Source organism: Dasypus novemcinctus, chromosome 5 (assembly GCF_030445035.2).
Source record: "Dasypus novemcinctus isolate mDasNov1 chromosome 5, mDasNov1.1.hap2, whole genome shotgun sequence".
In the NCBI taxonomy this organism is placed as follows: Eukaryota; Metazoa; Chordata; class Mammalia; order Cingulata; family Dasypodidae; genus Dasypus; species Dasypus novemcinctus.
This window is the reverse complement of record NC_080677.1, coordinates 131,428,781-131,455,999: the sequence shown is the minus strand read 5'-3', so window position 1 is coordinate 131,455,999 and position 27,219 is coordinate 131,428,781. Positions and strand designations below refer to the sequence as shown.

Genomic DNA, 27,219 nt, shown 5'->3' with positions numbered 1-27,219 from the left:
TTGGGTTTACTTTCCTGTGAATTGCTGTTTGCAGCCTTTGCTCATTCTTCTATCGAGGTTGCTTTCTTTTGTTCTTGTTGATTTGCAGAATTCCTTGTATATTCTAGAAAACACAAATGCGTACAGTTGTGTATTCATTGCACATATTCTGGATATTAACTTATTGTTGAATTGAGATATTTCAAGTATCTTCTCCCATTCAGTGATCTGGTAAATTTACCCAACAAAGATATTTAATGATTTTTTTTTGCTTTGTTTGTGCTTTTGAAGCTTAACTGAAGAAGTCCTTTGCCATTCCTGGGCTGCAAAGGTCTACATTTTCTTCTGTTAACTTAATTGTTTTACCTTTCTCAGTTGAATGTCTAATCCATCCTGAGCCTACCTCTGTATGTGGTGTCAGGTAGGGATCAAGTTTTATTTATTTCCGTGTAGTGAGCCAATTTTCCCAACACCATCTAGTGAGGAGTCTGTTTTTTCCCCCATTAATTTGTGGTGCCACCTTTTTTCATAGATTAATTTCCCATATATCCATGGACTTATCTCTGAGCTCTCTGTTCTTGTCCAAATATTTATTTTGTATGTTCTTGCATCAAAACCACAACCTTTAAAAAAAGCTATAACATTTAGTATGTGTTAGTCTCTGGTAAGGCACATCTCCTTCTTTATAAGGTTGCCATAGCTATTTGTGGACAAAGCTATACTTCTTTATAAACCTCAGAGAAAGTTTATTGAGTTCCTGGGAAGAAAAAACCCCACCAGACTCTTGACTGGGATTAGATTGAATTTATAGATTAATTTGAGGAGAATTGACATTTTTATAATGTCATCCAAGAGCATAAACTCTCTCTCTTTATCAAACTGTTTCTAAATTTTGTTGTTTTTTTTTTTTTTCCATAGAGGTCTTGTACCTTCTTGGCTAATTCGTAGATACTTTATAGCTTTTTGTTGCTATTGTGAAAGATATCTTATTTTGCACTATATTTTCTACTTATTGCTGGTATAGAGAAATGCTATGTATTTTTGTGGGCTGATCTTGTATTTGGCACCCTTGCTGAACTCTCTTTGTAGTTCTAATTATCTATTGATTTGATTGGTTTTCTGGGGAAATAACCCTATCATCTGCAAACAGAGCCAGCTTTCTCTGTTGACATTTGGGTCATCGTCATATGGTTTGATGCTTGCATATTCCTTCAGCCTTTTCAGAGGGCCTTCATGTGCACTTGTGTTTGTTCCTTGGTGCTTCACCGTGTCCTTTAAGGTGGGCAAGTCAGGGAGGGATTACAACTCTTGGTTTGTTGATCAAGAAGCTGTGAGTCATTTGGTGACTGATGGGAGAGCTGGATTGGGACAGAGCTTTATCGAGGCCTCCCCAGGCTCTGGAGGAGGGTGCTGGAACCAAGATGGGAGCATAGTTCTAGAAGTTTACAGAGCACTTGTGGAGGGCAAGGGGTTCTCAGATTCAATCCTTGTAGATAACTGGCAGATCCTTTTGCCTTCACCGTCCCCAGGCTGTGTGTGTGTGTGTGTGTTGGTTTTTTTTGGGGGGTGTGTGTGGCAGAGAGGGGTTCTACGGATCACAGTGAAGAGGAGCTGGTAGGGGTCTGAGGCTCAAAACCATCACAGCCAGTGAGGCTCCTGCTTTAGCTCCTCCTTCACCTGCTTTCTTGAGAGCCAGCTTCTGTGCTCCACAGTAACTGTTGATCAGATTTAATATCACCTTAGCTAAAGGCACCTTAATCTGCAAGGTGGTTTGTTCTGCTGTTCGGAGTCAAGATAGGGGGAACCATGGGTTTGAACTGGGTAAACTCTGTTGTTAAAGGACAGTTAGCTCCCCTGGATCTGAAAGGGACGGTAGGAGGTAAGAAGTCAGCCCTGTCCTCGCCTGCCCCTAACTGCAGCTCACCACCCCGGGCCCTGATCAGCTCTTTGATGAGTACTTACTCAACCCCGCCTCTGCGGCCAGTCTTGTCCTGGTCTTAGGGATTTAGCTGGAATCGAGAGAGGAAGCTCACCGCAGAAGCCAGTGTTGTTATCTCCTAAATTAGGCATACAGTTTGAGAAGATTTCTCTAAGAGGAAGATCAGTGTGGGCCAAATGGAGAGGTCAAGTAAGCCTTTGTAGAGGAGAGGGTTCAGTGGGGGCCTAGAAGGATGGGTGGGAATTAGAGACAAGTGGGGTGAGAAACAGGAGGGCCGGGGTGAGGCTGTGTGGAGCGGCAGGAGCACGGATGCCGGCTGCTTGGGCCTGAGCACGCCCGTGGGGACAGTGATAGGAAACCCAGCGGGGAGGGCTGGCTGTAGAGCTTGGACTGATGTGGTAGGGAGCCCGGGGTGGGGGTGGGGGGAACATGACGATGGTAGTGATGACGATGACGACGATGACTTCTGAGGGGCCCTGAGAGTGACGGGCCCTAGGAGACAGCAGAAAGGAGGTAAAGGAAGGAGGGATTGAGAATGGCACCATGGAGAGCCGATTTCCCGTGTATAAACATGACCCTGTTTCACCTCCCCGTTCTTCTCCAGGAGAATGGGGAGTGTGACTCAGTTTATGGATGAGAAAACTGCGCCAGAGAGGCCCTTCTGGCAGAGCTGGGCCTCAGAGCTGCTCTAAGCAGAGCTGTCCTCTTCAGGCCATTGCATTAGGGCCTGCCACCAGGGAGGTGGGGGGCCCCCCCCCCCCCCCCGGGGTCCAGGTGGGCGGGGCCCCCGTGGCCCCCTGTGGTGCTGGGCAGGTCCCAGCCTGCAGGGCTAGCAGGGAGTCTGTCTGGTGACACTCCTTCTCTGGGAGTTGGGGTCTGAACTGTGGCTCTCCCCACCTCCTGCCGTGCACTGAGTGTTCCCCAGGAATCTCTGCTTGTCTCAGCTCCCAAGTCAGTAGCAGAGGATGGATAGTTCTATTCCCTCCACTCCCCCCGCCCCGTACTCATTCACTGGCTGGCTTCTCAGGCTCCCCCTTTCTGTCCTCTGGGCCTGCAGTGTCCCTAGCCTTCCCTAGGCCCCCAGCTGCCCAGGAGAGCCATATTAGCGACACGGTGGCCCCCGGCCAGGAGCTGGTCCCGCTGCATCTTCCTGTCGCCGCCACCAGGCTAAATATAACCTGACACTGCACAGCCCTGCGCTGCTGCCGCAGGAGACAGCCTCCCTTCCTTGGGGGCGGACAGGGCCGACGGGAGCCCCAGCCTCCTGCCCTCGGCGTGACTTTGGGCCTGTCCCGGGTACAGCTCTGCTTGCTGGGAGTGAGGGAGGGCAGGAACCAGGGCAAGGATGGCTGCCTCCCTGAGGTCACCTTCCCCGCAGGGACCCGGCCCCCTGCCTCGGTACAGCTCTGGATGTTTCCGCAAGGCCCTCACACATCTGCTATCTCATCTGGCACCGAGGGCAGGGATCATTTGTCCCCGCAGTACCCACAGGGAGTCAGAATCTCAGAGAGGTGGGCAACCTGCCTAAGTCACCCAGCAAACGAGAGGAAGAGTGAGAGCCCAGGGCTCCTGATGGTTGGGGCAGAGCAGCACAGCTCCCCTGTGGCTCCTCCATCTGCTGCTCTAATTCTCTCTTCCCCCCTCTCCTCCTATGCACCAAATTGTGGGTCCTGTTTAATACCGGGCTCTATGGCACCAGGGGCCAGGCCTGTCTGGTTTGTCGTTTTGCTCCTAATGCTTCTCCTGTTGATGGGCTCATGGCTGTGCTTGGTAAATATTTGTGAATAACCGCCCCATGTGGAAGCCCTGACTACACCTTACTGTGCAGGGGAAACTGAGACTGACTTGAGGGCCTTGCCCCAGGACACGCAGGAGATCATCTGCAGGCCTCCTTCCCTTCCCCCTACAAAAGCAAAGCGTGGCTCCTGCCTGGGCCGGGGGCACCCAGAGGTAGGAATCAGGTGTGGGTGGGGCCACGTCCCCCGGGTGGCCTGCTGGGTGTGGGTTGGCACTGAATGAAAGCGAGCCAGGCACTGTGTTCTGATGACTGGCCGAGGCCTTCTGGGGGCCAGGCTGAACTGTTGAGGTGGCTTCTACCCGCAGCGCCCCTCGCCCAGTGCCCCCTCCCCTGCCCGCTCCTCAGCATCTGGCAGTGAGTTGTTTGGCCTGTGTAGGGCCGTTAGGGGACGTTGCCTGCCTCACCAGAGGCCGTGAGGATCACCAGCGGGAGGGTGTAAAGGAGCCGTGGTGCCTGTACATTTATGTTATGGATGGGTGAATGTCCTCCCCTCTTTTGCCTTCTTCTCCAGAGGGCCCTAGGGCATCACGGCTGAGGACACAGCCTGCCCCCAGGTCCCCAGGAGGCAGGCCCAGGGCACAGCAGGGAGGGCCCCCTCACCCACTGCAAAGACCCTTCAGCTGGGGCTGGGGTCTGGGTGGGCAGGTGGGGAGTGTGGCATCAGGCACTTCAGCCAGGGGCCTCTCCATCCCCAAGACCAGCCCACCTGTCCCCTCCTCCTCCTCCTCCCATTTCTTGAGCAGCTCCCTGTGCCAAGCTCTGAGCTTCACAAATATTATGTCATCTCATCCCTAGAGCCCTGTGGGGTGGCACCCGAGCAGCAGGTGGGCACCCTGGGCCTTGCGGAGGGTAAGTGACTTGTGCAGAGCCATTCTAACTCAATGAGGAGAGGCCACCTGACTCTAAACCCTGTGCCCTTCCCCTTCACCACCAGGAGCCCCTGACCGGGGCAGCCAGAACCTCCCGCTCCCCTCCAGTCCTGGTCCCTGGGCGCCCCCCTTCCCGGGAGCTGGCCTGGCTCTGGCTGCCTCTGGACCGTGGGCTGTGCCTGCCACAAAGCGGCTCTCGGCGGAACTGCAGCCTCTGCCCTGCCCCGGGCAGCTGCTTGGACCTTCGTGACGTCAGCCTCCGGCCCTAGGGGAGCTGGGCTGGCCAGAGCCGGGGCAGGTCAGAGGGAGAAGAGGAGCAGAAGCCCTGGGCTGGGAGTCTGGGGTGGGCAGGAGCGGGCACCCACGCTTGCTAGCCTGGGCAGTGCCGTGGGTGCCCGCGTGTTCGGCTCGGGCCTGCGGGCTCTCAACGCCTCTGGCTCTGCTCGAGGGAGCGTAGAGGTCAGAGCTCACTGTCTGTGGTCGGGATTTGCTCTGTGCGGATGCGCAGTTCCAGGATCCTCTTGGACCCCAGCCCTGGCCTGGTGGCCTTTCAGTTGCCCTCAGGGACCCCTGTACTGATGGCCTGGCTGAGGAGCAAGGGGTAGGTGATGTGGCAGCTCGAGGGCAGGACCACACCGGGTGGAAGGGGCCTAAGAGCCTGGGCAGACTCGGGCCACCACTTTCCTTCCTCCCATGTCCCCTTGAAGTTAGCAGCTGGAGCCTGCTCCCCGCTACCCCCACTAGGCAGAGCTCCAGTTCACATTTTTGGAATAACCAGGACCTTGACAGGGTTATTTGAAAGGAAAAAATTCCTTGAATGTTGACAAAGAGAGAGCATGTATCCAGGGGTGGGGGCCACCCGTGCCCAGAAGGGAGCTGACAATTTGGGATGCCAGGGAGCCGGGCTGGGTGGGCTCCAGGGTGCAGTGCTGACCTCTCTTGCTGCGCAGCCTGAAGTGACTGGGGATGGGTGATGAGTCCTCAAGTTCAGAACCTCTTGGGCCTTGTGGCTGGGGACAGAGACGCAGGCCATTCTGAAAGGCTGGGGTTGGCTTGGTTCCAGACTTCGGACTTAGCTGAGATAGGTTTCTTGGGGAGGAACAAGGTCCCGGGGATGGGTACTGGGGCTCTCTGGGGCTAAGGTTTCCTGATCTCTGGACTGAGCTTCCCTAGTCCTGATGAGGACAAGTGCCTGCTCAGGCCGTGCTGGCCATCACCATATTAGGACACAAACTCTAGGCGGGCTGTCTGGGTGCCAAATGGTCTCCAGCTGGGCCCGGCCCCCCAACCACCCCCCTGCAGCCTCCCAGCACCACCACTGTGCTTCAGCCAGGCCATGTCAGAGGCCGGAGGTCAGGGGACAGGGGCTGCAGGAGCCGCTGCTGGAGGGAGGTGCAGATGGAGCCCCTGGGCTCAGATCCCTCCTGCAGAGCTGTGAGCCTGGGACGCGGTGCATGGAAGGGCTGTGGGTGAGGTGGGGAATTCCCAGCCAGCCCCTCCCCTGGTGCATTCCCCACCACCTCAGTGCCATCCTAAATTGGCGCCAGAGGACGCCCCCATTCTGCAGGCTCCGCCCCACAGTTGTTAGAATCCCTGATCTGCTTGGTTCTCTCAGCGCCATCCAGCACATCTTCCCCCAGCCTGGCCGGTGTCCCCCAGGAATCAGGCCCTTTTCATCTGGTCTCTTCAGGTTGAGGCTGAGGTGGTCCCCATGCCCACCCCCCAGGGTCCAGCCCCTCAGGGCCTCCTTGGCAGAGTCCTCAGGCACCATCTCCAAGTCCTGGGGTGCCAGCCCTTTCCCTGCCTCCAATCGCCACCCTCCCTGCTGAGATCAGGGATGAGGGGGAGGTACAGATGGACAGGAGATCAGCCCAAGGAGGTGATGGGAGGTAGGAGGTAAGGAGATAGGACGGCTGAGGTTGGGCTGGTGGGGATCTGGTTGTTAATCACCACCACCTCCTCTTCCTTCTCCCCATCACTACCACAACCATGTGCAGCTCCGCCACCATCACCGTTGCCCCATCAGCGATGCCTTTAATCAGCGTGCATTATTCTAGGTACTAAGCACTTCAAAGGGGGATGCAGACCCTGGGGATTTAGGCCTCTTCAGTTCTTGGAAGACAGATGAGCACGGGGTGAGCCGAGACAAGAAGGAAGCCTCAGCCCTGGGGAAGAGTGGGGAGAGGAGGAACAGAATTTTATGTCCCACTTGTTTCATTAAGAACTTCCTGGGGGCAATGGGTTCTGAGCTAGGCCTTGGGTGGAGACTGAGGGGCTATTTCAGAAACCAGCAGGGACGAGTGATTGGGGGCCCATGTGCTAGACAGAAAGCAGAGGTAGATGGGATTAAGGTCACCTCACTGATGTAGGGGCTTTGGTGACCAAAGAGCGAGCGAGACTGGGAGGGGAAAAAGTCAAGGACAGAGAGAAAGACACGGACAGAGGTGAAAGATCTAGAAGTAGTGCTTCTTAGTCTCTTTGGTGAAGGATCAGTTTTCTTTATTTTGAATATGCCACAGACCAATGCTTTTGTGAAATACAAAATCACCTGCTTGGATATTGTGGCAATGCCAAGTTCCTGTAAAGGTTTTGAAACGCTTGTTCTCAGTTTGTACTTCTCTTGTTGTGGACTGACACATCTAGAGAGAACACAGAGAGACAGATTGTAATAGCTAAGCTGCCTCTAGTGTTTAGTTTATACCAGGCGTTGCTCTAAGCATGTAGCTTATTGACTCATTTAATCTCTACAACTCATGAGAAAAGAGCTACTATTCCCATTTTACAGATGAGGAAAAGGAAGCACAGAGGGGTTAAAGAATTTAAGAGAAATGCACAAATGACTCAGGATTAGAGCTGGGACTTGAACCCAGAGCTTCTGGGCCCAAAGTCTGTCACCTTACCCCCAGGCTGCCCTGTCTTGCATGAGGGAAAAGCAAAGATGAATTGAGAGGATGGGGAAAATGAGATGAGAGGATGGAGGCACAAAGTAGCTTAAGCCAGCACAATAGAAAATGTGCATAGGGAAGGAGGGCTAGAGAACAAGATAGGCAGGGTGGGAGTGGCCGTGGGAGCTGCATCCCAGCAAGTGAGAATAGACAGACTGAGGGAGAGGAACTCAGGCTGTCGGGCAGGCAGCCAGGATGGGGGTTCTGGGCAGGAGAGACTGTCGAGAAGCGGGCGCAGAACAGGGTGTGGGTGTCTTTGGGGGATGCAGAAGTGGAGAGCCCCTTCAGGCTCAGGGGCCTGTCCCGCCTGGCTTGGCTCAGCCCTGCTGAGGGTGCCCTGGTGCCACTGTGACCGTGACCCTCCCCACTCTGCAGGGAGCTGCTTCCTGTGCCTGGTGGATGTGGTGCCCGTGAAGAACGAGGATGGGACTGTCATCATGTTCATCCTCAACTTCGAGGTGGTGATGGAGAAGGACATGGTGGGGTCCCCAGTTCGTGACACCAATCATCGTGGCCCCTCCACCAGCTGGCTGGCCCCAGGTAAATGCAGCCTCTTTCTTTGGCTGGCTCAGGAATATGTGGTTTCTCTTCTCTGGGGCCATAAGGCTGCCCAAGGCCCTTCAGAGCTGGGGTGAGAGAACAGAAAGGATATCGCCTGGTCCCGGTTGGCCCAGGATGGACAGACAGGTAGAGTGACAGCTCAGGCCCAGAATCACAGATCCTGGGGGCAGGCGTGCACCTGTTTTCCTAGGCCTCACCTGCTTGGAGCAGCACAGCACCCCCTGAGACTTTCCCCTTTCCAGCCTGTGCTTGAACAGCCCCAGGGAGGGGGGCAACCCCTTCCCAGATGGCACAGGCCTCTTCTGAGCAGCTCACTCGGATCAGAAAGCTCTGTCTTGCATGAACCCAGTCTCTGTGTTGTTTCTACCCCCTGGCCCTGGTTCCCGGACTGGTCAAGTCCCCTGCTGGGGCCTTGGCTAGTTTAGGAGAGGATTTCTGAAGGGTTGTGAGGGACATGCTCACCTGGCTGGAGATGCCGCATCCCCTCCATGACTCCCACCCCCACCCCAGCATGGCCTCTTTGGGTTTAGTGCCCCCCTTCCCTCCAGTTATGGCAAAATATTTCACCTCTTGGGCTCCCAAGCCCTAAATAATGTTAATAAATTTTGTCCCACCTATTCTCCAGACACCATTTGAAAGGCAGCAGAGTGTAGGCAGAGATTCACTTCCAGGATCAAATGCAGGCTCCACCATTGTGTGCCCTCGAGCAAGTTTTGCCACTTACTTATGCCTCAATTTCCTGACCTATGAAATGGGACACTATCCACCCAGCATAGTTGCCCCGAGAAGCCAGAATAATTTATATAGGGTCTACCATGATGTGTGGCTCAAGAAATGGTGTTTATTAGCATCCCAAGCCTTAGATTAAGATTGTATTCTAGGAATTTCTTTGAAAGTAGTTAAATTCTGTGCAGTAAGGGGTGGGGGTGGAGGGATGATGGTTGCTCAGGTCCACTTGTCCCCTTCAGTGTCCCCCAGTCGCTCCTCTCCGCGGGCTGTTCGTGGTCTCCAGGGCGGCTGGGAGCAGCGAGGAGCGCCCCCTACCTCCAGCCTCCGCTCTCTCCGCAGGCCGCGCCAAGACCTTCCGCCTGAAGCTGCCGGCGCTGCTGGCCCTAACGGCCCGGGAGCCGTCGGGGCGGCCGGGTGGCGCCGGCGGCGCGGGGGCCGCGGGGGCCGTGGTGGTGGACGTGGACTTGACGCCCGCGGCCCCCAGCAGCGAGTCTCTGGCCCTGGACGAGGTGACGGCGATGGACAACCACGTGGCGGGGCTCGGGGCCGCCGAGGAGCGGCGCGCGTTGGTGGGCCCCGGCTCTCCCCGCGGCAGCGCACCTGCCCCGCACTCCTCCCCGCGGGCGCAAAGCCTCAATCCGGATGCCTCGGGCTCCAGCTGCAGCTTGCCTCGGACCCGCTCCCGAGAGAGCTGCGCCAGCGTGCGCCGCGCCTCCTCCGCGGACGACATCGAGGCCATGCGCGCGGGGGCGCTGCCCGCGCAGCCACCACGCCACGCCAGCACCGGTGAGGGCCGGCCCGACCCTGCGAGGGCGCGGTAGGTGGGGGGCGGGGCCGCGCTGGGCCCTGGCGGGAACTGACATCTCTGGGGGCCTCGGCACCGCCAATGCCCCACCCCAGCACCTGCCACATTTGCCCCATTCTAGGACTTCAGCTTCCTCACTCTCCACCATGTTCTGTGCACTTGAGAGATGGAAATCCAATTAACTACTTACTTAATCCCATTAAGTGGCTTTTTACTCAATTAAATGTCCATTCATCCCATTACATTCTTTGACTCATGGAGCCTTTGCTGGTCCATGGAACTGGCTTCCCCAGGACAGCCTGGAGCTGGAATGAGGCTTTGGGTCCCTGCCACCACCTGTCCTTCCGGCAGGGTCCGCTTGCCTGCTGAACTGCTCCTTCCTGGGCTCTTCTTCCTCCACTCTCGTCTCTTAGTTGCAACACCACATGCTTTTTAAAGTGGGGTCTGGCCCTGGCCCTGCTGGTTCAGGACCAGGTTGTTTCTTGATGGCTCTGCTTCTTCCAGCTGGGACACTCATATCCCCTTGCCCCTGAGAGGTGCTCCCCATGGCCCTGAGTCGTGCTGGGCCCTGTGACCACCCTTAGGCCCCTGCCCTGCTGACCTGACCCTGCTTTCCCTCTCCCACCCCAGGGGCCATGCACCCTCTACGCAGCGGCCTGCTTAACTCCACATCAGACTCAGACCTCGTGCGCTACCGTACCATTAGCAAGATCCCCCAAATCACCCTCAACTTTGTGGACCTCAAGGGTGACCCCTTCCTGGCTTCGCCCACCAGCGACCGGGAGATCATAGCACCCAAGATAAAGGAGCGGACCCACAATGTCACTGAGAAGGTCACCCAGGTAGGAGGACTTGGAGGAGATGGGGCCAGGAGGTAGGGGATGGAGGGGCCACTCAGTCAGGGCCTCTGGAGGGTGGGAGACCTGCTGGCCTGGAGCTGGGGTGGGGGACAGAACCCTCTGAGAGGCCCTGGAGAAAGGCAAGCTGGAAGGGAGGTTCAAGGAGGTAGGGGTGGCTTTGAGAAGAAGCAGATACAGAGCATGGCCTCATGGGGCGTGGGACTCCGAGGACACAGGGTGAGGACAGGGCAGTCGAGGCTGGGGTGAGAAGGCAGCCCCAGGGACATGACAGGGCCTGGCCATAGGGGGTGTGCTTGGGGGGGGGTACTGGGGGGCAAACCAACAGGAAGCTTCAGATCAGAAGGGGCCGCAGGGGTGGAGGTCAGGAGGATCCCGATTCTGCTGGGCCAAGGTAATGAGCTGGGTGGAGGGTGGGGCTCAGTGCCATGAGTTATGGCCAGGGTGGCCCAGGGAGCCCACCCCTGTCCCCAGGCCATGGGAGAGGTTTTTCTTCCTGTGAAGGGAGGGAAGGGGATGGATTGGGTGTAAAGCTATGAAAGATACAGAGAAGCCCCTGAATCCTGGGCCACAGAAGACTGCCAGCCTGCACTGTCCAACACTGCCTCCCTGGCAGGGCCCTTCTGTAGTGGGCTCATCTGCAGACCCCCAGCTTCTCCCCATCTTAGCCTTGGTGGAGGGGGATGAGGGGGTCAGGGGTGGAGATCCCTGAGTCCCATCCCCTGCCCAACCTGCAATGAGGGGGTAGCCTGGAAAGATGGGGGACTCCTGCCCCAAGCCTGCTGCTCTGGGTCTCTCCAACCCCTTGCCTCCCTCCCACCCGCCTTCCACAGCAGCTCCGTGGGCTGGGCCTCCCTCGGCCCTCCTCCTGGCCCTGTTTCCGTCTCTGGCTCTCTGGGTGCCTGCCAGGCCTCCATCCCCTTGGCCTTGACTCCAGCACTGTTCCCCCACACCCCGGGCCTCATATCTGGCTGCCTACCCCTCTCCCCCCTCCCACCCTGGCCTCGCTCTTGCTTTCCAGCCTAGAGCCCCTGGCGGCCGCTCTGCCTCCTTGCCCGCAGCGCGCGGGCCTGCGTGTTGGTTCGGGTATGGCACGGGTGTCTGTTTGCGTCAGGTGCGTGTGTGTTCCTGGCTGTGCCGGCCACCGTGGCTGTCTCTCTGTCTCTGGGTGTCTCTGTCCAACTCAGGCTCGGCTCGACACTCAGACCGGCAGGGCGGGGGTGTCGGGGAGACCATTAATCTGCGGTGACAGGCCCGGCTGCCGGGTGAGGGGGGAGGGGAAAGGGCTGCAGGAGCGGCTGCAGCAGGAGCCTGGGAGCGGACGCGGGGGAGGGGGCCGCTGGCCTGGCACTGGGCGGAGGGGGCGGGCACGGGCGGGGCCGGTGAGCCCAGTGTGCGGGGCGGGGGTGGGGGACGGGGGAGGAGGAGGGGCCGGCTGGTGGAGCGGAGGTTCCTACCGCTGTCGCTGCTGCTGGGCTGGCGGCAGGCGGGCAGAGCGCAGCACCCTGGCAGCCGGGCCCACATCAGGGAGTCATGGGCAGCATGAGCCAGGTGGGCTGCTGCCCACGCTCACTGCCAGGGTGACTCTTGCCCCGGGGGCCCAGCCCCGACGGCCCTGGCTACATGCCAGAGGCTGCCCTGGGAGCCAGTCTGCCAGCCTCTGGGGTACAGCCCTGGCTGGGACTGCTGCTGGGGTGCAGGTGGGGACCTGGCCGGGCCTTTGGGCCCCAGGGCAGGCAGACTGGGGGGAGCCAAGTCCTCCATGGCGGCCACAGCGGGGAAGGCGAGCAGGACAGGGGCTCTGCAGCCCAGGGCCCAGAAAGGCCGGGTGAGGCGGGCCGTGCGCATCTCCAGCCTCGTGGCCCAGGAGGTAGGTGATCCCCGGTCCTTCCCCTTCCCTTCTGGGGCTGGGGCCCTGAGGCAGGTGACTGGCGAGCAGGTGTGCAACCCAGGGAGCTCCGGCTCCAGGCAGGGCCGGGCCGGGAGAGGGCTTCTGCAGAGTAGGAAGGCTTGGGGAGCCACTGCATCTGCAGCCCTGCTCATCCCACCCTTGGCCTCTGCCCACTTCTCTCCCGGGCCTGGTGGGCTTGGGTTGACAGTGCTTTGCTTGCCAGGACTTCTCTCCTAGGGCGTCTGTGGGCTATCACATTCTTCTAGCTCAAAGCCAAGGGGAGGAGAGAAAGAGCAGGAATGAAATGGGTGTGCAGAGAGGATCACAGGCAGACAGAGGGAGGAGAAGGAGCCAGCCTCCAGTCCCATCCACCTCCCCCAGCTGGCGGGGGCAAGGAGAGGACTGGCGGGCAGCAGCCGGGCTTGGCATGAAGGCAGCAGGCATGGGAGGCGCTTGGGCCTCCCTGCTCAGGTTGCTGGCGGTGGACCCTGAGGTGGGTGACGGAGGCCTGGGGTGTTTTCAGGGTCCAAGACTTGGAGGCTGAAGCCTGAGGAGGGTGGGGGTCAGGAGACATGATGGGTGGAGGGGGCACAGTGAGCTGAGGCACCTGGCTCACCTCTGCTGGGGAAGTCGGAGGTGGCGGTGGCTGGGCCATGTTCCCACAGGCTGATGACTCTTAGGGCACCTACTGGGAGCCACCTCTCTGCCCCCAGTGGCTCTCCTGCAGAGCTTCATCCGAGAGACCAGAGCAGGTGCAGGGGAGTGGCCGGTGGAGGGAGGACTTGGGGACGGCGCAGGGGTGTGAGTCTGGGAATCCCACCACCACCACCACCTCCCCCGGGCACCTGCGCTGTGCCTCCAGGCTCTCTGCCTTGGCTTCTAGCTCCTCACAGCTGGGGGGCAGGTGGGCTGGGATGCTCTGCACCCACAGGCAAGGACCCAGGCTTCGGCTGCAGTGAGCTCTGGTCTTCTAAAGGGACACAGGTCAGCAGGGGTTGAAGATCTGGCCCCAGGCCATATGGTCAGCTGGCGGTTGTGAGCTGGGCCCGGCGCTGGGTCCTAGGCCTTGCATCTGTGCCTGCCCCCATCATGTAATGCATTTGTGCATCGGGCCAGTGCTGGCCATGTCATGGGCAAACTCAAGGAGGGCAGAGTCACTGCTGTCAAGTGGTCCAGGAGAGCCCCCCGTGGGGCCCAGCGTCTCAGCAATGGGGAGGAGTCCCGCTCCAGGGGCAGTTACCTTCTCTTGCTTACTTATCTGCTGAGGTCCTGGCCAGCTCTTCTTTTTTGTTAATTCCCTCTTGATTCCCAAAAGGCTACCAGTCCATGAAAACCTCAGTGCCTTAAAGAGCAGGCAGCTTGGGCTGGAAGGTAGGTAGACATGGGGGCCTGTGAGCCCTTCCGTGTGTTTCCCTCTCCTGCTCTAGTCCTCAGCTGCTTGCCTTACCCCGACTGGTGCCTTTGGAGCTCCTGGGTCCACCCCAGGGTGGCCAGTCCCCTAACCGTGTCTTAACACCCACTTATTCCCTTTAAAGAGGTGTTCTCCGAACAACTCTATCTTATGGAGGTGCGTCCTGGGGACCCCCAGCTTGAACATTAACAGGAGTCCTTGCTGCTCCACCCACCGTGCTCCCCCCAGCCCAGGAGCCAAGGATGTGGGGCCGTGGCAGTCAGTACTGCCGGGAGCAGTGCCAGCCACTTTGCCTCTCAGGGGGCTGCGTGAGGCTGCTCCCAGGTGGTGGGGGCCAGGCTGGGAGAGCTTGGGGAGGGGGCTCTTGGGTTGAGCTGGATGTCTGAGAGAGAGGATTCTGAGAGGCAGAGGGAGGCCCCAAGGGGCCAGGTAGGAGAAACTGGCCTCAGCTCTTGCTGGTTTGACTTGGGGAGGAACAGTGATGTGGATGCTGCCAGGAGATCTGGGCAGTGGGCCTGTCTCTGTCCGTCTGTCTGTCTGCTAGGGGGTGGGCTTGTGCCTTGTATCTGAATGGGAGCCTGTGCAGGGCTGTGTCTCCCTCCTGAGAGTTTGCCAAGTGCCATTCCCTTCACATGCGCGTGAGGACGTCTTCTCTGGGCTGGGCGATGTCTTCTTGCATCCCTCTTGTAAGGCGAGGTTTGAGCTGCCCTGGGTCTGGGTAGAACTGGAGCCGGGAGGTGGGGTGCTGTGAGTGCTCCTTCCCTGGGAGGCTAAGAGGCCTGAGACAGGGTGCTGGTTTCTTTGGGCCAGTGGCCCAGCTTTTAGGCCCTCAACAGGACCGTTAGGCCCTAGCAGTGGGACCAGCGTCATCGTAGGTGTCGAGACTGTGGCTCCCAAGGCCACTGCCTGGGCTGGAAGCCTTAGTCCTGGGATAGTTTCTGGTTGTGTCTGGAGCCGGTATGGTGTTTAGGAGGTGTGAGCAAGATCACACGGTGGGAGTTCTAGCTCACAGGTATGCATCTGCTTTGCTTGTGGGGAGTGGTATTTGTGGGCATTACTGCATCCTGCCCTGAACTCAGGTACACTGGAAATTGTCAGGACTAGCTGGAGTCATGGTTTGCCACCTCATAGCTCTGGAACCAGGAGCTCCTGTGTTGCACGACATTTTGGGAACTGTAGTTGAGGGGTGGTCAGTTGTTGTGGTCACTTGGCCGAGGGGTGGGCATTTTGACTGAACCTTTTTTGGCCTCTCCTTACCCTGCTTGGCCTCTTCTCTGGAGGCCCCAGCAGAGATGTCGCCTGGCTCCCAGCCTTGAGGTCCCCTGGCCTGTCCTCCGCTGCCCCATCACCCCCTCACTTCCACCTTTCCCCACCTGCCCAGGTCCTGTCCCTGGGTGCGGATGTGCTACCCGAGTACAAGCTGCAGGCGCCGCGCATCCACCGCTGGACCATCCTGCACTACAGCCCCTTCAAGGCCGTGTGGGACTGGCTCATCCTGCTGCTGGTCATCTACACGGCTGTCTTCACGCCCTACTCGGCCGCCTTCCTGCTGAAGGAGACGGAGGAGGGCCCCATGGCCACCGACTGCGGCTACGCCTGCCAGCCGCTGGCCGTGGTGGACCTCATCGTGGACATCATGTTCATTGTGGACATCCTCATCAACTTCCGCACCACCTACGTCAACGCCAACGAGGAGGTGGTCAGCCACCCCGGCCGCATCGCCGTCCACTACTTCAAGGGCTGGTTTCTCATCGACATGGTGGCCGCTATTCCCTTCGATCTGCTCATCTTTGGCTCTGGCTCTGAGGAGGTGGGCTTGGCAGGGAAGCAGCAGGGCAGGGAGGCGAGGAGAGGGTGTGGGAGAAGGGACAGAAGGTGGGGAGAAGGAGGTGGCGCGAGAAGGGGCCTGCAGAAGCCTGCCGGGTTTCCTGACTCCCCCAGGCTCTTTCCCCGACTCCATGCTTGATTGCTCCCAGGGCTACTCAGGCCCTGGGGGAGCCTTTTCTAATTTGTCCACCCAAATGGGCTACCGTTTTCTAATTCACATGAAAGTGCCCTGGATGCTAGTGGGAGTTGCGGCCACCCAGCCTGGGTGGTGGTCGCACCCTGCCCAGCATCGCGTCCTCCTCCTTCCCGCGAGGACCATGCCCCTCCCGTCACAGCCAGCGCCAAGCTGAATGAGACGCCTGCAGGGGGCGCCCTCCGCGGCGGCCTCAGTTCTTTGAGGAGGTTCTGGGAGGAGATTTTGGGGGGCTCTCACTCAGATGCCCCCCTCCCAGGACTGCAGTGGCCCCCGCTCTCACTGCTCCGCGCCTCGTTTGCCCCCACGCTGACTGCCTGCTGCGCTCCCCCCAGCTGATCGGGCTGCTGAAGACGGCGCGGCTGCTGCGGCTGGTGCGCGTGGCGCGGAAGCTGGACCGCTACTCAGAGTACGGCGCGGCCGTGCTCTTCCTGCTGATGTGCACCTTCGCGCTCATCGCGCACTGGCTGGCCTGCATCTGGTACGCCATCGGCAACATGGAGCAGCCCCACATGGACTCGCGCATCGGCTGGCTGCACAACCTGGGCGACCAGATCGGCAAGCCCTACAACAGCAGCGGCCTGGGCGGCCCCTCCATCAAGGACAAGTACGTCACGGCCCTCTACTTCACCTTCAGCAGCCTCACCAGCGTGGGTTTCGGGAACGTCTCCCCCAACACCAACTCGGAGAAGATCTTCTCCATCTGTGTCATGCTCATCGGCTGTGAGTAGGCCCCGTGGGGCAGGCAGGGCGCGCAGGCCGGGGCCAGAGGCAGGGGGCAGGGCCTGGAACCCAGAGGGACACAAGTGGGAGGAAGGCGAGGATGCACGAGGGGCCCAAGGAAGGCCTCTGCGGCCCGTCATCGTGGTGTGGTTTGGGGCCCTAAAATTTGAGGGCAGAAGTTCAAGGCAGGGCGGGAAGGAACAGCTGAAGGCTGGTGTGTGTCTGTGCGTGCCCTTGTGCATCTCGTGTTGCATTTACGTGGCGACCGTATTCTGTGTGCACCGGCGACTGGGTGTGTCATTGGTGCGGTACAGGGGCAGAGCAGAGGGTCCCTGTGGGCGGGTGGGGTCCCAGTGGACACTGATCACTTGCCCACCTGCCCGCAGCCCTCATGTATGCCAGCATCTTCGGCAACGTGTCGGCCATCATCCAGCGGCTGTACTCGGGCACCGCCCGCTACCACACGCAGATGCTGCGGGTGCGGGAGTTCATCCGCTTCCACCAGATCCCCAACCCGCTGCGGCAGCGCCTCGAGGAGTACTTCCAGCACGCCTGGTCCTACACCAACGGCATCGACATGAACGCGGTGAGGCGCCGGGAGGCCAGGGGGCGGCTCAGGGGGGCGGGAGGGCTGGCTGCAGGGCGGCGGTGCGGGCGTCTCTCCAACCAGGCCAATGCCTGCTGGTTCAGATGATGCCCGTCAGTGCTAAGAAGGACCCTGAGGTAGCACTGCCCGTTCTACCTGGGAGGAGACAGAGCCCATGGGGGGAATGAGCGCACATCTGCTGAAGTCCTCACCTGGGGCAGGCACTAGACTGGGCCCTTCCATACGGGCTACCACATTTAACCCTTCCAGCCATCCCCAGGGGAGGATCAGTCTCCGCACTTTAAAAGAAGCACATGGGGAACTAGAGAAGCGAGGTGGTGTTCCTGAAGTTGCACAGGCAGAAGTGGTGGAGCGGGGATGGGAGCCCAGGCCTTTCCCAGGACACTGGGGCGCGGGAGGCGTCTCTCCAGGCTCTCTGGGGCTTGGGTCTGGCCAGTCGCGGGCAGCTCAGCTGGCCTGGGGCTTGGGAAGGAAACAGGCTGGGAAGGGTGACGGTCAGGGATGAGAGTGGGGGTGGTGGGTGCTGAGCTGGCCCTGGCCTGCCCCAGGTGCTGAAGGGCTTCCCCGAGTGCCTCCAGGCCGACATCTGCCTGCACCTGAACCGCTCGCTGCTGCAGCACTGCAAGCCCTTCCGCGGGGCCACCAAGGGCTGCCTGCGGGCTCTGGCCATGAAGTTCAAGACCACACACGCCCCGCCAGGGGACACGCTGGTGCACGCTGGGGACCTGCTCACCGCCCTCTACTTCATCTCCCGGGGCTCCATCGAGATCCTGCGGGGCGACGTCGTCGTGGCCATACTGGGTACGGCTTGAAGGCCTGCCGGTGGCCTTGGAGACAGGCCTCGGAGCATGCAGGGGCTGGGGCTGTGCACCTGGGACTGCCTGCAGGGACGCCGGGCTCCTTGAGTTCACCCAAGCTCAGGCCCTCCAAGGAGGGCAACAGAGAGAGGCTCTACACAGGGTGGCGCTGCTGAACTTGGGGCCTCCCCCAGACTCTTCTTCCCTTAGGGATCTCCTCACAGGCAGCGGCATTTCCTGCTTCCCAGAAGCAGGATCAAATCCACATCCTCCCGGGTGGGCGGTGGGGGGAGAAATGCTAAGTCGGAGGCCATGCATTTGCTCTCATTAAGGGGCATGTGGCTTCCCTGCAGCCTCACGCAGGGTCCCTGGTAGTCCCCAGAGCCAGGGTGTCCCATCCTTCCTCCCCTCCCCCTTCCTACCCTGCTTGTCCTAGAGGACAGGGGGCCTGGGCACTGGGACCTCCTGCCCCTGTAATGTTCCACTTGGCCCATGTTTCTAGCTCTTGACCATGGCTCATGGTAGGAACTTTGAGAGTTTCATATTTCAGTTAAGTACAAACACACATACTTCCTCCACAAACACCGTAATCCCCCAACTAAAACCAAAGTTTCACGGCATAATACCTGGCCTTACCACATGTGACACATTCTGGTGTGTTCTGCTCTATGGTATGCTAGGGTGAACGGTTCTGTTTCTTTGGGTTCAAAAACCAAACAAATTCTGGTCTTGATTCACTAAGGCGTTATCTGTAGTTGGAGAAACACTGCTTATGAGGTCAGTGGTTGGAACAGGAGGGTGTTTGTGACATGGGGTTTGGGGGTAGAAGAGGAATTAGAAGCCAAGGAAGTTAAGACCTTGGGAAGAGGGAAATGGACTTGGCCCAGTGGTTAGGGCGTCTGTCTACCACATGGGAGGTCCGCGGTTCAAACCCCGGGCCTCCTTGACCCGTGTGGAGCTGGCCCATGCGCAGTGCTGATGCGCGCAAGGAGTGCCCTGCCATGCAGGGGTGTCCCCCATGTAGGGGAGCCCCACGCGCAAGGAGTGTGCCTCGTAAGGAGAGCCGCCCAGCGTGAAAGAAAGTGCAGCCTGCCCAGGAAGGGCGCCGCACACATGGAGAGCTGACACAACAAGATGATGCAACAAAAAGAAACACAGATTCCCGTGCCGCTGACAACAACAGAAGTGGGCAAAGAAGATGCAGCAAATAGACACAGAGAACAGACAGGCAGGGTGGGGTGGGGGGGAAGGGGACATAAATAAAATAAAATACAGTATAAATTTAAAAAAAAGAAAAAAAGACCTTGGGAAGAGCTGGAGCCTCAAGCCACTAGCGGACCCAGGTCCCAGGTGTTTGCCCTGCATCCCTTAGGGTGATGCTGTGCACGGTCTGGTGGGAGCGGGGAGGAGACCCCTGCTGGAGTTGCCCTGCCTGGGGGGTGGGGGGTAGGGCTGGGCCCACGGGTGAGCAGGCTAAGAGGAGATGCTCCTGGGCCCAGGAGGGGAGTGGAAGGAAAGTGCCAGCTGCCTCTGAGCTCTCCCTCCTCTCCCGCGGCCTCCAGGAAAGAATGACATCTTCGGGGAGCCTCTGAACCTGTACGCACGGCCTGGCAAGTCCAATGGGGACGTGCGGGCCCTCACCTACTGCGACCTGCATAAGATCCATCGGGACGACCTGCTCGAGGTGCTGGACATGTACCCTGAGTTCTCCGACCACTTCTGGTCCAGCCTGGAGATCACCTTCAACCTGCGGGATGTGAGTGGGCCACCCTAAGTGGGCTGCAGGAGGAGACCTGTCTTGTGCCCCCAGCCACGTGGCTGCTGCTTTGCTGTGTGACCTTGTGTGTTGCTTCTCGTCTCTGGGCCTCCGCTTCCCTGCCCGTCAGGTGGCATCCTCAGCAGGCCAGTTATGAGAGTCCACATGGCCACTTTCCCAGTCTCAGCCCTCGCCCCGGGCAGAAGTCACCCCTGCAGGGAGTGTTTCCCACAGCGGGAGCTCTAGGCCCGCCCCGCCCTTTCCTGTGTTAAGTGGGGACGCGGGTGGGGGTCCTGGGCCCGACTCTGGCAGGGCCAGCGAGCACAGAAGGGCCCTGACACGGTTCTCCGTTCCAGACCAACATGATCCCCGGCTCTCCGGGTAGCACTGAGCTCGACGGCGGCTTCAACAGGCAACGCAAGCGCAAGCTTTCCTTCCGCAGGCGAACCGACAAGGGTGAGGCCGGGAGGAGTGGGGCGGGTGGGATCGGGGTCTCTGTGTGTGCCCTCAGATATCTTGCCCCTCCCTTCGGTGACCCCTACTTCTCACCTTCACCTGTCCGAATGCTGCCCATCCTTCCAAGCCCTGTTCAGCTGTCACCTCCTCCAGGAAGCCATCTCCAACCCCGGCCTAGGGCAAGGGCAGAGCTGAACCTTCTTTGGCCCTCACAGGACTGGGGTCTTACTGGGTGTTGTCTTAGGGTTGGATGAGGGGGGCAAGAGGGCCAGCGATGGGCTTAGGGCCCCGTAGTGCCGAGTGCCCGGTAGTGCCGAGTGCCCTGTGCTTGGGCAGCTGGGGGCAGGAGACTCGATCCTGCTCCCAGGGAGTGCTCAGTCTGGTTGGGAGTTGGGGAGGGGTGGGAGGAGGGACAGAAGGAGCACCTGGGAACAAATCAAGCATCCCGCCAGTCCCTTCCCAGGCCTGCCTGTGCCCCGCCCCTCCCTTCTCTCCCCTGACCGCGCTCCTCTTAGAGGCCCGTTCTCTGTTTCCCACAGACACCGAACAGCCAGGGGAGGTGTCGGCCTTGGGGCCGGGCCGGGCGGGGGCAGGGCCGAGTAGCCGGGGCCGGCCGGGGGGGCCGTGGGGGGAGAGCCCGTCCAGTGGCCCCTCCAGCCCTGAGAGCAGTGAGGATGAGGGTCCAGGCCGCAGTTCCAGCCCCCTCCGCCTGGTGCCCTTCTCCAGCCCCAGGCCCCCCGGAGACCCGCCGGGTGGGGAGCCCCTGACCGAGGACTGTGAGAAGAGCAGTGACACTTGTAACCCACTGTCAGGTACGGGCCGGGCCGGGCTAGGAGGGCCACGGCGGGCGGCGGGCAGGGGCCCGGCGTTCAGTGCCGGCCTCACCCCGACTCTCCGGCTCCAGGCGCCTTCTCAGGAGTGTCCAACATCTTCAGCTTCTGGGGGGACAGTCGGGGCCGTCAGTACCAGGAGCTGCCTCGCTGCCCTGTCCCCGCCCCCAGCCTCCTCAACATCCCTCTTTCCAGCCCGGGCCGACGGCCCCGGGGCGACGTGGAGAGCAGGCTGGATGCCCTTCAAAGGCAGCTCAACAGGTAAGGCCAGGCCCTGGGCCCTGGGATCCAGCTCAGCCCCCACTGCTCTGTGCGAGCGTGTGTATGGGGGCGGGGTTGAAATCTGGGCGCGTGGGTGCTCTAGGTGTTTGTGGGGGTGGGTCTCTGGCAGTATTTTAGGGGGCCGGGAGGAGGTTCTGCTCTGTCGAGGCCGTGTTGGGCAGCTGGACCCTTTCCTTCCATTCGGAGCCGAGGGAGGGGCTGCTGCCCATAGAATGAGAAGTGAGCCTGGGGTCAACCAGCTGACCCCTCAGGGGGGTGTACCCCGAGTCACAGTTAATGGTGTGCCCACACCCACTTCCCCCGAGGGGACCCTCCTCCCACATGGCCGATGTGTTTGCTCTCCCTCCTCCTCGTCCCCAGGCTAGAGACCCGGCTGAGCACAGACATGGCCACTGTCCTGCAGCTGCTGCAGAGGCAGATGACGCTGGTGCCACCTGCCTACAGCGCTGTGACCACCCCAGGTCCCGGCCCTGCCTCCACCTCCCCTCTGCTGCCCGTCAGCCCCATCCCCACACTCACCCTGGACTCGCTTTCTCAGGTCAGTTCCTGAGGGTCCCCGCGGCACCCCCAGCCCTGCATTTTCTGCCCTAATTCCATCCCTGGCCCTGTGCCCCTGTGCCCCCAGCCTCCTCCCATCACTGCTCCTGCCCTCCTCCCAGTTGCCCTCCTGCACCAGGCACGGGGAGAAGCAGGGGAGTGGGGTCAGCCAAAGCCCCCAGACAGCCAAGTACGTGGCAGTCGGCAGGCCTGCGTCATGGGCGCTCCTCCTGCATCTCCGGATGGCAGATCTCCCCGCTGGGCCTGTGTCACAGGCCTCGTGCTGCCTCCAAGGATCGTGGTCTACCAGTGAGCAGAAGGAGCTTGCCCCTGGGGTGTGGCGGTGGGGGTGCCTTGGGCCTTGCTGGGACTGACACAGCAGGCCCTGCCGTTCCCCAGTTCTGAGGTTTGGGGCTGTAGGACTTTCTCCAGAGCTGGAGACGGGGCCTCAGCTGCTCTTTGTCCTCTCCTGATGGAACGTGCCCATTCCCAGCCTCCTGCAGCACAGCCGCCTCCGGGACCCCCTGGCCAGTTCCACGGGGCCCTGAGAAGGGGACTCCTCTGGCTACCACTGGAGGCGGCCTCGGAGCTGTGCCCTCCCCTCCCTCCCCTGGCACCCACTCCCCTCCCATATGCTGCCTGCTCCTGTTTGCAGACACCAGGGCCCACGTCAGCAAATGTGCCAGTCTCCCTTCACAGCCTCCCCCGCAGAGATCTCACAGCACACTCGTCAGCCCACAGCCCCCCTCCCGCCTGCCCCTGGCACTCTCCCTGGCCTGCAGAGGCCCTGGCCGCCAGCCTGCCTCTGTTTCTAGGTCCCTGAGTTCTTTCTGGATCGGAGGAAGGAACCTTATTTCTTTCTGTCCCAGCTTCGGTCCCAACTCAGGACTCCCTTTTCCCGGTTGGGTTTGGATTCAGCTGCCATGTTCCCTGAGGAAGGAAGAGGCTGCAGCCCCAGCTTGGCCCCGGGCCCTGGGCGGCCACCCCAAGTTAGGCAGAAGCTCCCCGGCTGCTCTCAGCTCCCCTGTTCGGCACTTGCCCCCGGGGAGTTCCTTTCTCTACTTCCTACTTCAGCGCCTCCCCTTTGCAGCCCCTGTCCTGGTCCATGTGCTTTGGCCCTTCTCTTCATCCTCTCAGTCCCTAGCTGTCCTCATCCACCCGGGCCTGGCCTCCTCTCCTGGCTCGGATGTGCATCCCCGTCACCTGCATTCTCCCGTCCGCCCGTCCATCATGTGACCCTCTGCCCTCCTCTCTGTCCCTTTCTCCCCCCCCCACCCCCTGTGGGCTCCTCACCCGCTAACGCCCCGTGTTCTTTGCAGGTTTCCCAGTTCATGGTGTGCGAGGAGCTCCCTGCTGGGGCCCCGGAACTCCCCCAAGACGGCCCCCCTCGACGCCTCTCCCTGCCGGGCCAGCTGGGGGCCCTCACCTCCCAGCCCCTGCACAGACACGGCTCAGACCCGGGCAGTTAGTGGGCAGCCCAGCGTGGACACGTGGCTTACCCAGGGCTCAGGGCGCCGGGTCCCTCCCCTCCGAGGCGCCACTCCAGGAGGCCCTGGCAGCGGAAGGGGAGAGGAATGCGATGGCACAGCTTCTTCCTCAGCCCTCGGGACCATCTCTTCTTGCCGTCCCCTGGTCCCCCGCGAGAGGGGCAGGGGCAGGGCCGGGCAGTGGACAGGGGGTCTGTGGTCCCCCCACCGCCCTGGGGGCATTAGCTGGTCTAACTCCCTGGAGGCACCCGACCCTGGGCCTCAGGCACCTCAAGGACTTGTCTGCTATTTACTGCTCTTATTGTTAAGGATAATAATTAAGGATCATATGAATAATTAATGAAGATGCTGATGACTATGAATAATAAATAATTATCCGGAGGAGAATCCCGTGGTCTGGGAGGGTGTGTCCCTCAGCACGCTGTAGCCTGTGTTTACATTTCAGGACACGTGGGCGCACGCACTGTCCATCTGCGCAGTGATTGGGTGTGTCGGGCAGTGTGAACAGGCCCGGAGGGCACCCCAGTATCCAGGTGTGGGGTGTGTGCAGTGTGCTCCAGGGCCCTGGGCTCAGCATAGTAAAGAACAACCCTGGTCTCTTTTGAGCCCTGAGGTGGCCCCAGTGGGATGTAAGACCTGGTCCAGCCCATCGGGGTCACAGGCCTTGCTGGCTGGCACACTGGCTTCCCAAAGCTGTCCCCACACCACTGACGCCGGCTCTACACTGGCTGCCTTCCACAGTCCGTGGATCCAGCCCCACACTGGCCCTAGACCATCTTGAGCTTACGTCCTGACCGACTAGCCCCTACCCTCGCCCATCTGGCCTTACCTTGACCTTAACGTAGGCTCAGTCTGAGCCCCCATCACTGGGCCTCCACCCTCGTCTCCCTAGCCCGGACCAGAGCTCTGATGCCTGGCTGCAGAGGGACCTCACCTCCTTGGCCACGAGAGATCTGGACTAAAGAGGGCCAAGTTTCAGGGTGGCTCATTCTCAGTACTGGAGAAAAAGTCAGGATCAATGTCCCGGGGTTAGTGAAGGGTGTGTGGGTGCCGCTGGTCTCGTGGGTTTGCAGCCCTGGGAGGAGAGACAGGTGCAGGGTGGCCATCCCAGGTCAGCTGCTGGCAGCTGGAGGAGCCGAGGGGCCTGCCTGGGCAGGGTGACTTACCGGCCGGTGTGCTGCCTCAGGGCTCCAGAGCCCTCAGAGCTGCCTCTCACTTCATCATCGAGGTGGGTTTTTATTTTTTATTTTTTTAAAGATTTATTTTATTTATTTCTCTTCTGTTCTCCCTGCCCCCCGTTGTCTGCTCTCTGTGTCCATTCACTGTGTGTTCTTCTGCACCCGCTTGTATTATCTGATGGCACTGGGAAACTGCGTCTCTTTTTTGTTACTTCATCTTGCTGCGTCAGCTCTCCGTGTGTGTGGCACCACTCCTGGGTGGGCAGCACTTTTTTCACACGGGGTAGCTCTCCTTGCAGGGCACACTCTTTGCGTGTGGGGCTCCCCTACGTAGGGGACACCCCTGCGTGGCACAGAACTCCTTGCACGCATCAGCTCTGCACGTGGGGCAGCTCATCACATGGTTCAGGAGGCCCTGGGGATCGAACCCTGGACCCTTCATATGTAGACAGACGCTCTATCAGTGGAGCCATGTCCACTTCTCTCGAGGTGGCTTTTGTTAACTCTGTTTTGGAAATGAAGAAGGGGGCTGCCTTTGCTGCCTCTGCCTGGGCCGGTGTGGGCGGCCTGGGAAGTTCTTCAGGTAGGAGAGAAGGGAGAAGGCTTCTCCCTGGGCCCAGGTGGTTCAGCCCCAGGATCCCTGGCTCCATCCCCCAGAGGCTGTGCCCAGGGAGGGCCCGTGCGAGTCCGGTGCCCTGGGCTGTGGTGGGCATGGCTGGGAAAGGCAGGCTGGGAGCACAGCGAGGCGGTGGGGGAAGGATGCAGCGGGCGATGAGAAAGGCAGGCCAGGCAGAAGGGCCGCTTTCTGGCAGCATGTGCACAGGTGCTTGTGAGGGTGGGCACCCACCACCCGTGGCCTGAGAGCTCAACCCCAGGCGGGTCAGGTGGGCTGATGGGTGTGTGAGTGAGTGTACGGGCAGAGGGGATGCCCTAGTTCTGGGCATGGTCATACTTCCGGGCTTCAGACACGAGTGGCTGCCAGGACTTCACAGCCTGGGGCATGAGACAGACGCAGACAAAGGTCAATGTGATGGTGGCAGCGAGAAATAAGGGGACACATGGAGCTCAAGTTCTCCGAGCCACACCACTCAGTGTCCAGGGCAGGGGTTGGGGGCTGGGCAGCTGGAGCCGGACTCGGGCGGCTGTGGGGGGCCTGGGGGTGGTGACCAGCCAGGTGACTGAGGGCTGGGTGCTGGCGGGGATGGGGTGGAGGGGGAGAAAAAGCCTTTGCCCTCACTTTATGTGGTATCACATATGAGCTGGTTGTTTCCTCCCGGGCACCTTGCCAGGACCCACAGCTGCCCGCCACCGGGTGAGGGCACTGCCTGGCCCATGGAGTTCTGGTATGGACTTTGGTTCTCCCAGGGAATCAGTGCCTGTGTGTGTGTGCTGAGAATGGGGACTGGGCTGGGCCCAGTAGGCCAGGCAGAGGAACGTCTATGTGCTGGTCCTTGACTGGAAGCACACAGGGTCTCGGGGATCCATTCAGTCTAGGTGGAGGAGCTGCCAGCATGGCTTAGACACCCTGCACCTGGCCCCTGGCTGGACCCACCTCACGCTTCGAAGCTTGAGGTTTGAAATTGGGGGGGGGGGACAAGAATCACAATGGCTCCCCCTTCAGTGCCCGCCTGGCTGGAGCTAGGAGCTTTGTACACTGTGTCATTTAATCTCTAAAACAGCTGGGAGAGGTGGGCATCTTTGTTCCGTACCAGGAGAGCAGGGCTCAGGATGTTCGGGGCCTGGCCTCAGTCCCCCAGCTGGGAGGGCCAGGCCTGTACGTGCACCCCTCCAGGCTGCACGGGCGGGGCCACCTCTGCACCCACATCTGCAGGTCCTGGGGGCCCTGAGAGGCAGGCAGGGGGCTGCTGTGAGTGGAGAGTACAACCCAGTTTGGGGGTCTGGTCAGGAGACTCCCCGACTCCCATGCTGAGCCTGCTTTGGGCCCTCCCCTTACCTGGCCAGGTGACAGCCATTCTTCCTGCCCACCTGGGGATAATGCTCAGCGCAGCCTGTGAGTCATGCTGTAAACGATACCTGTGCCTGTGACCCTGGAGCTGGGGAAGATCAAGCAGGGTCTGGCCAGAGCAGAAGGCTGCCTGGACCACCCACAGGGGGGCCCCAGCACTAGGCTGGCTGCACCTCATGGGGTCCACCCGGGGGGCCTGGGAGGTTCTTAGGTATGGGGGGGAGGGTGGGTGGAGCTCCACCGCCCATAACTCTTCAGGCCCAGCCCCATCCCAGCTAGCTGGAGAGGGGCAGATAGCCTGCGTGGCAGGCGTTTTCACTGCACGTGTGGCCCTTTTGGAGTCCCCCTCATCTCTTTTTTTGTGGAAACTATCAGTAACAACCCTCTGGGAGAAGAGGCATCTCATATCTGGGGCTCAGGAAGAGAGAAAAGGAGGATGTGTAGGGAGCCACCCACAGCCACCCTGCATCCTAGGGCTGGTCTCCAGGGCAAAGGACCTGGGGCTGTTTCCTCCACTAGCCTGAAGGCAAGCCTCTAGAATATAAGCTCTAGAATATAAGATAGGGGTTTTTGCCCGATTTTGTTTACTAATATATCTGCGAGGACTAGAACAGCACCTGGCACTGGCATGTGCTTAATCAAGATTTTTGAATGAATGAGTGAACAAAAGCACTGCCTTCCTCCTGGGCCAGATCCCTGGGTGTGGACCAGGCAGGGGCTGGGGAGGGCCTCACGTGGCTGGAAGGAGCAGCAGAGGGGCATCTTCTGAGTGCCCAGACCCCTCACCCTCAGGGGG

At 60.0% G+C, this 27,219-nt stretch overlaps 1 protein-coding gene across 3 annotated transcripts in view; it reads left to right on the top strand.

Moving 5' to 3' along the window:
• KCNH2 (potassium voltage-gated channel subfamily H member 2) overlaps positions 1-23,352 on the top strand; it is a 34,245-nt gene extending 10,893 nt beyond the window's left edge. The window contains exons 3-15 of one of the 3 annotated variants that reach the window (XM_004458267.5): positions 7,906-8,070; positions 9,160-9,606; positions 10,256-10,467; positions 15,166-15,594; positions 16,140-16,527; positions 16,914-17,113; positions 17,683-17,935; positions 19,494-19,687; positions 20,044-20,143; positions 20,683-20,955; positions 21,048-21,234; positions 21,616-21,793; positions 23,112-23,352. In XM_004458267.5, the coding sequence (XP_004458324.2) occupies positions 7,906-8,070; positions 9,160-9,606; positions 10,256-10,467; positions 15,166-15,594; positions 16,140-16,527; positions 16,914-17,113; positions 17,683-17,935; positions 19,494-19,687; positions 20,044-20,143; positions 20,683-20,955; positions 21,048-21,234; positions 21,616-21,793; positions 23,112-23,261 (3,176 nt within the window). In that variant the 3' untranslated portion in view covers positions 23,262-23,352. Of the gene's footprint in view, positions 1-7,905; positions 8,071-9,159; positions 9,607-10,255; positions 10,468-15,165; positions 15,595-16,139; positions 16,528-16,913; positions 17,114-17,682; positions 17,936-19,493; positions 19,688-20,043; positions 20,144-20,682; positions 20,956-21,047; positions 21,235-21,615; positions 21,794-23,111 lie in introns of those variants that run through there. The other 2 variants (XM_058297575.2, XM_058297576.2) reach the window with 2 other exon arrangements.
• Positions 23,353-27,219: the final 3,867 nt, after the last annotated feature.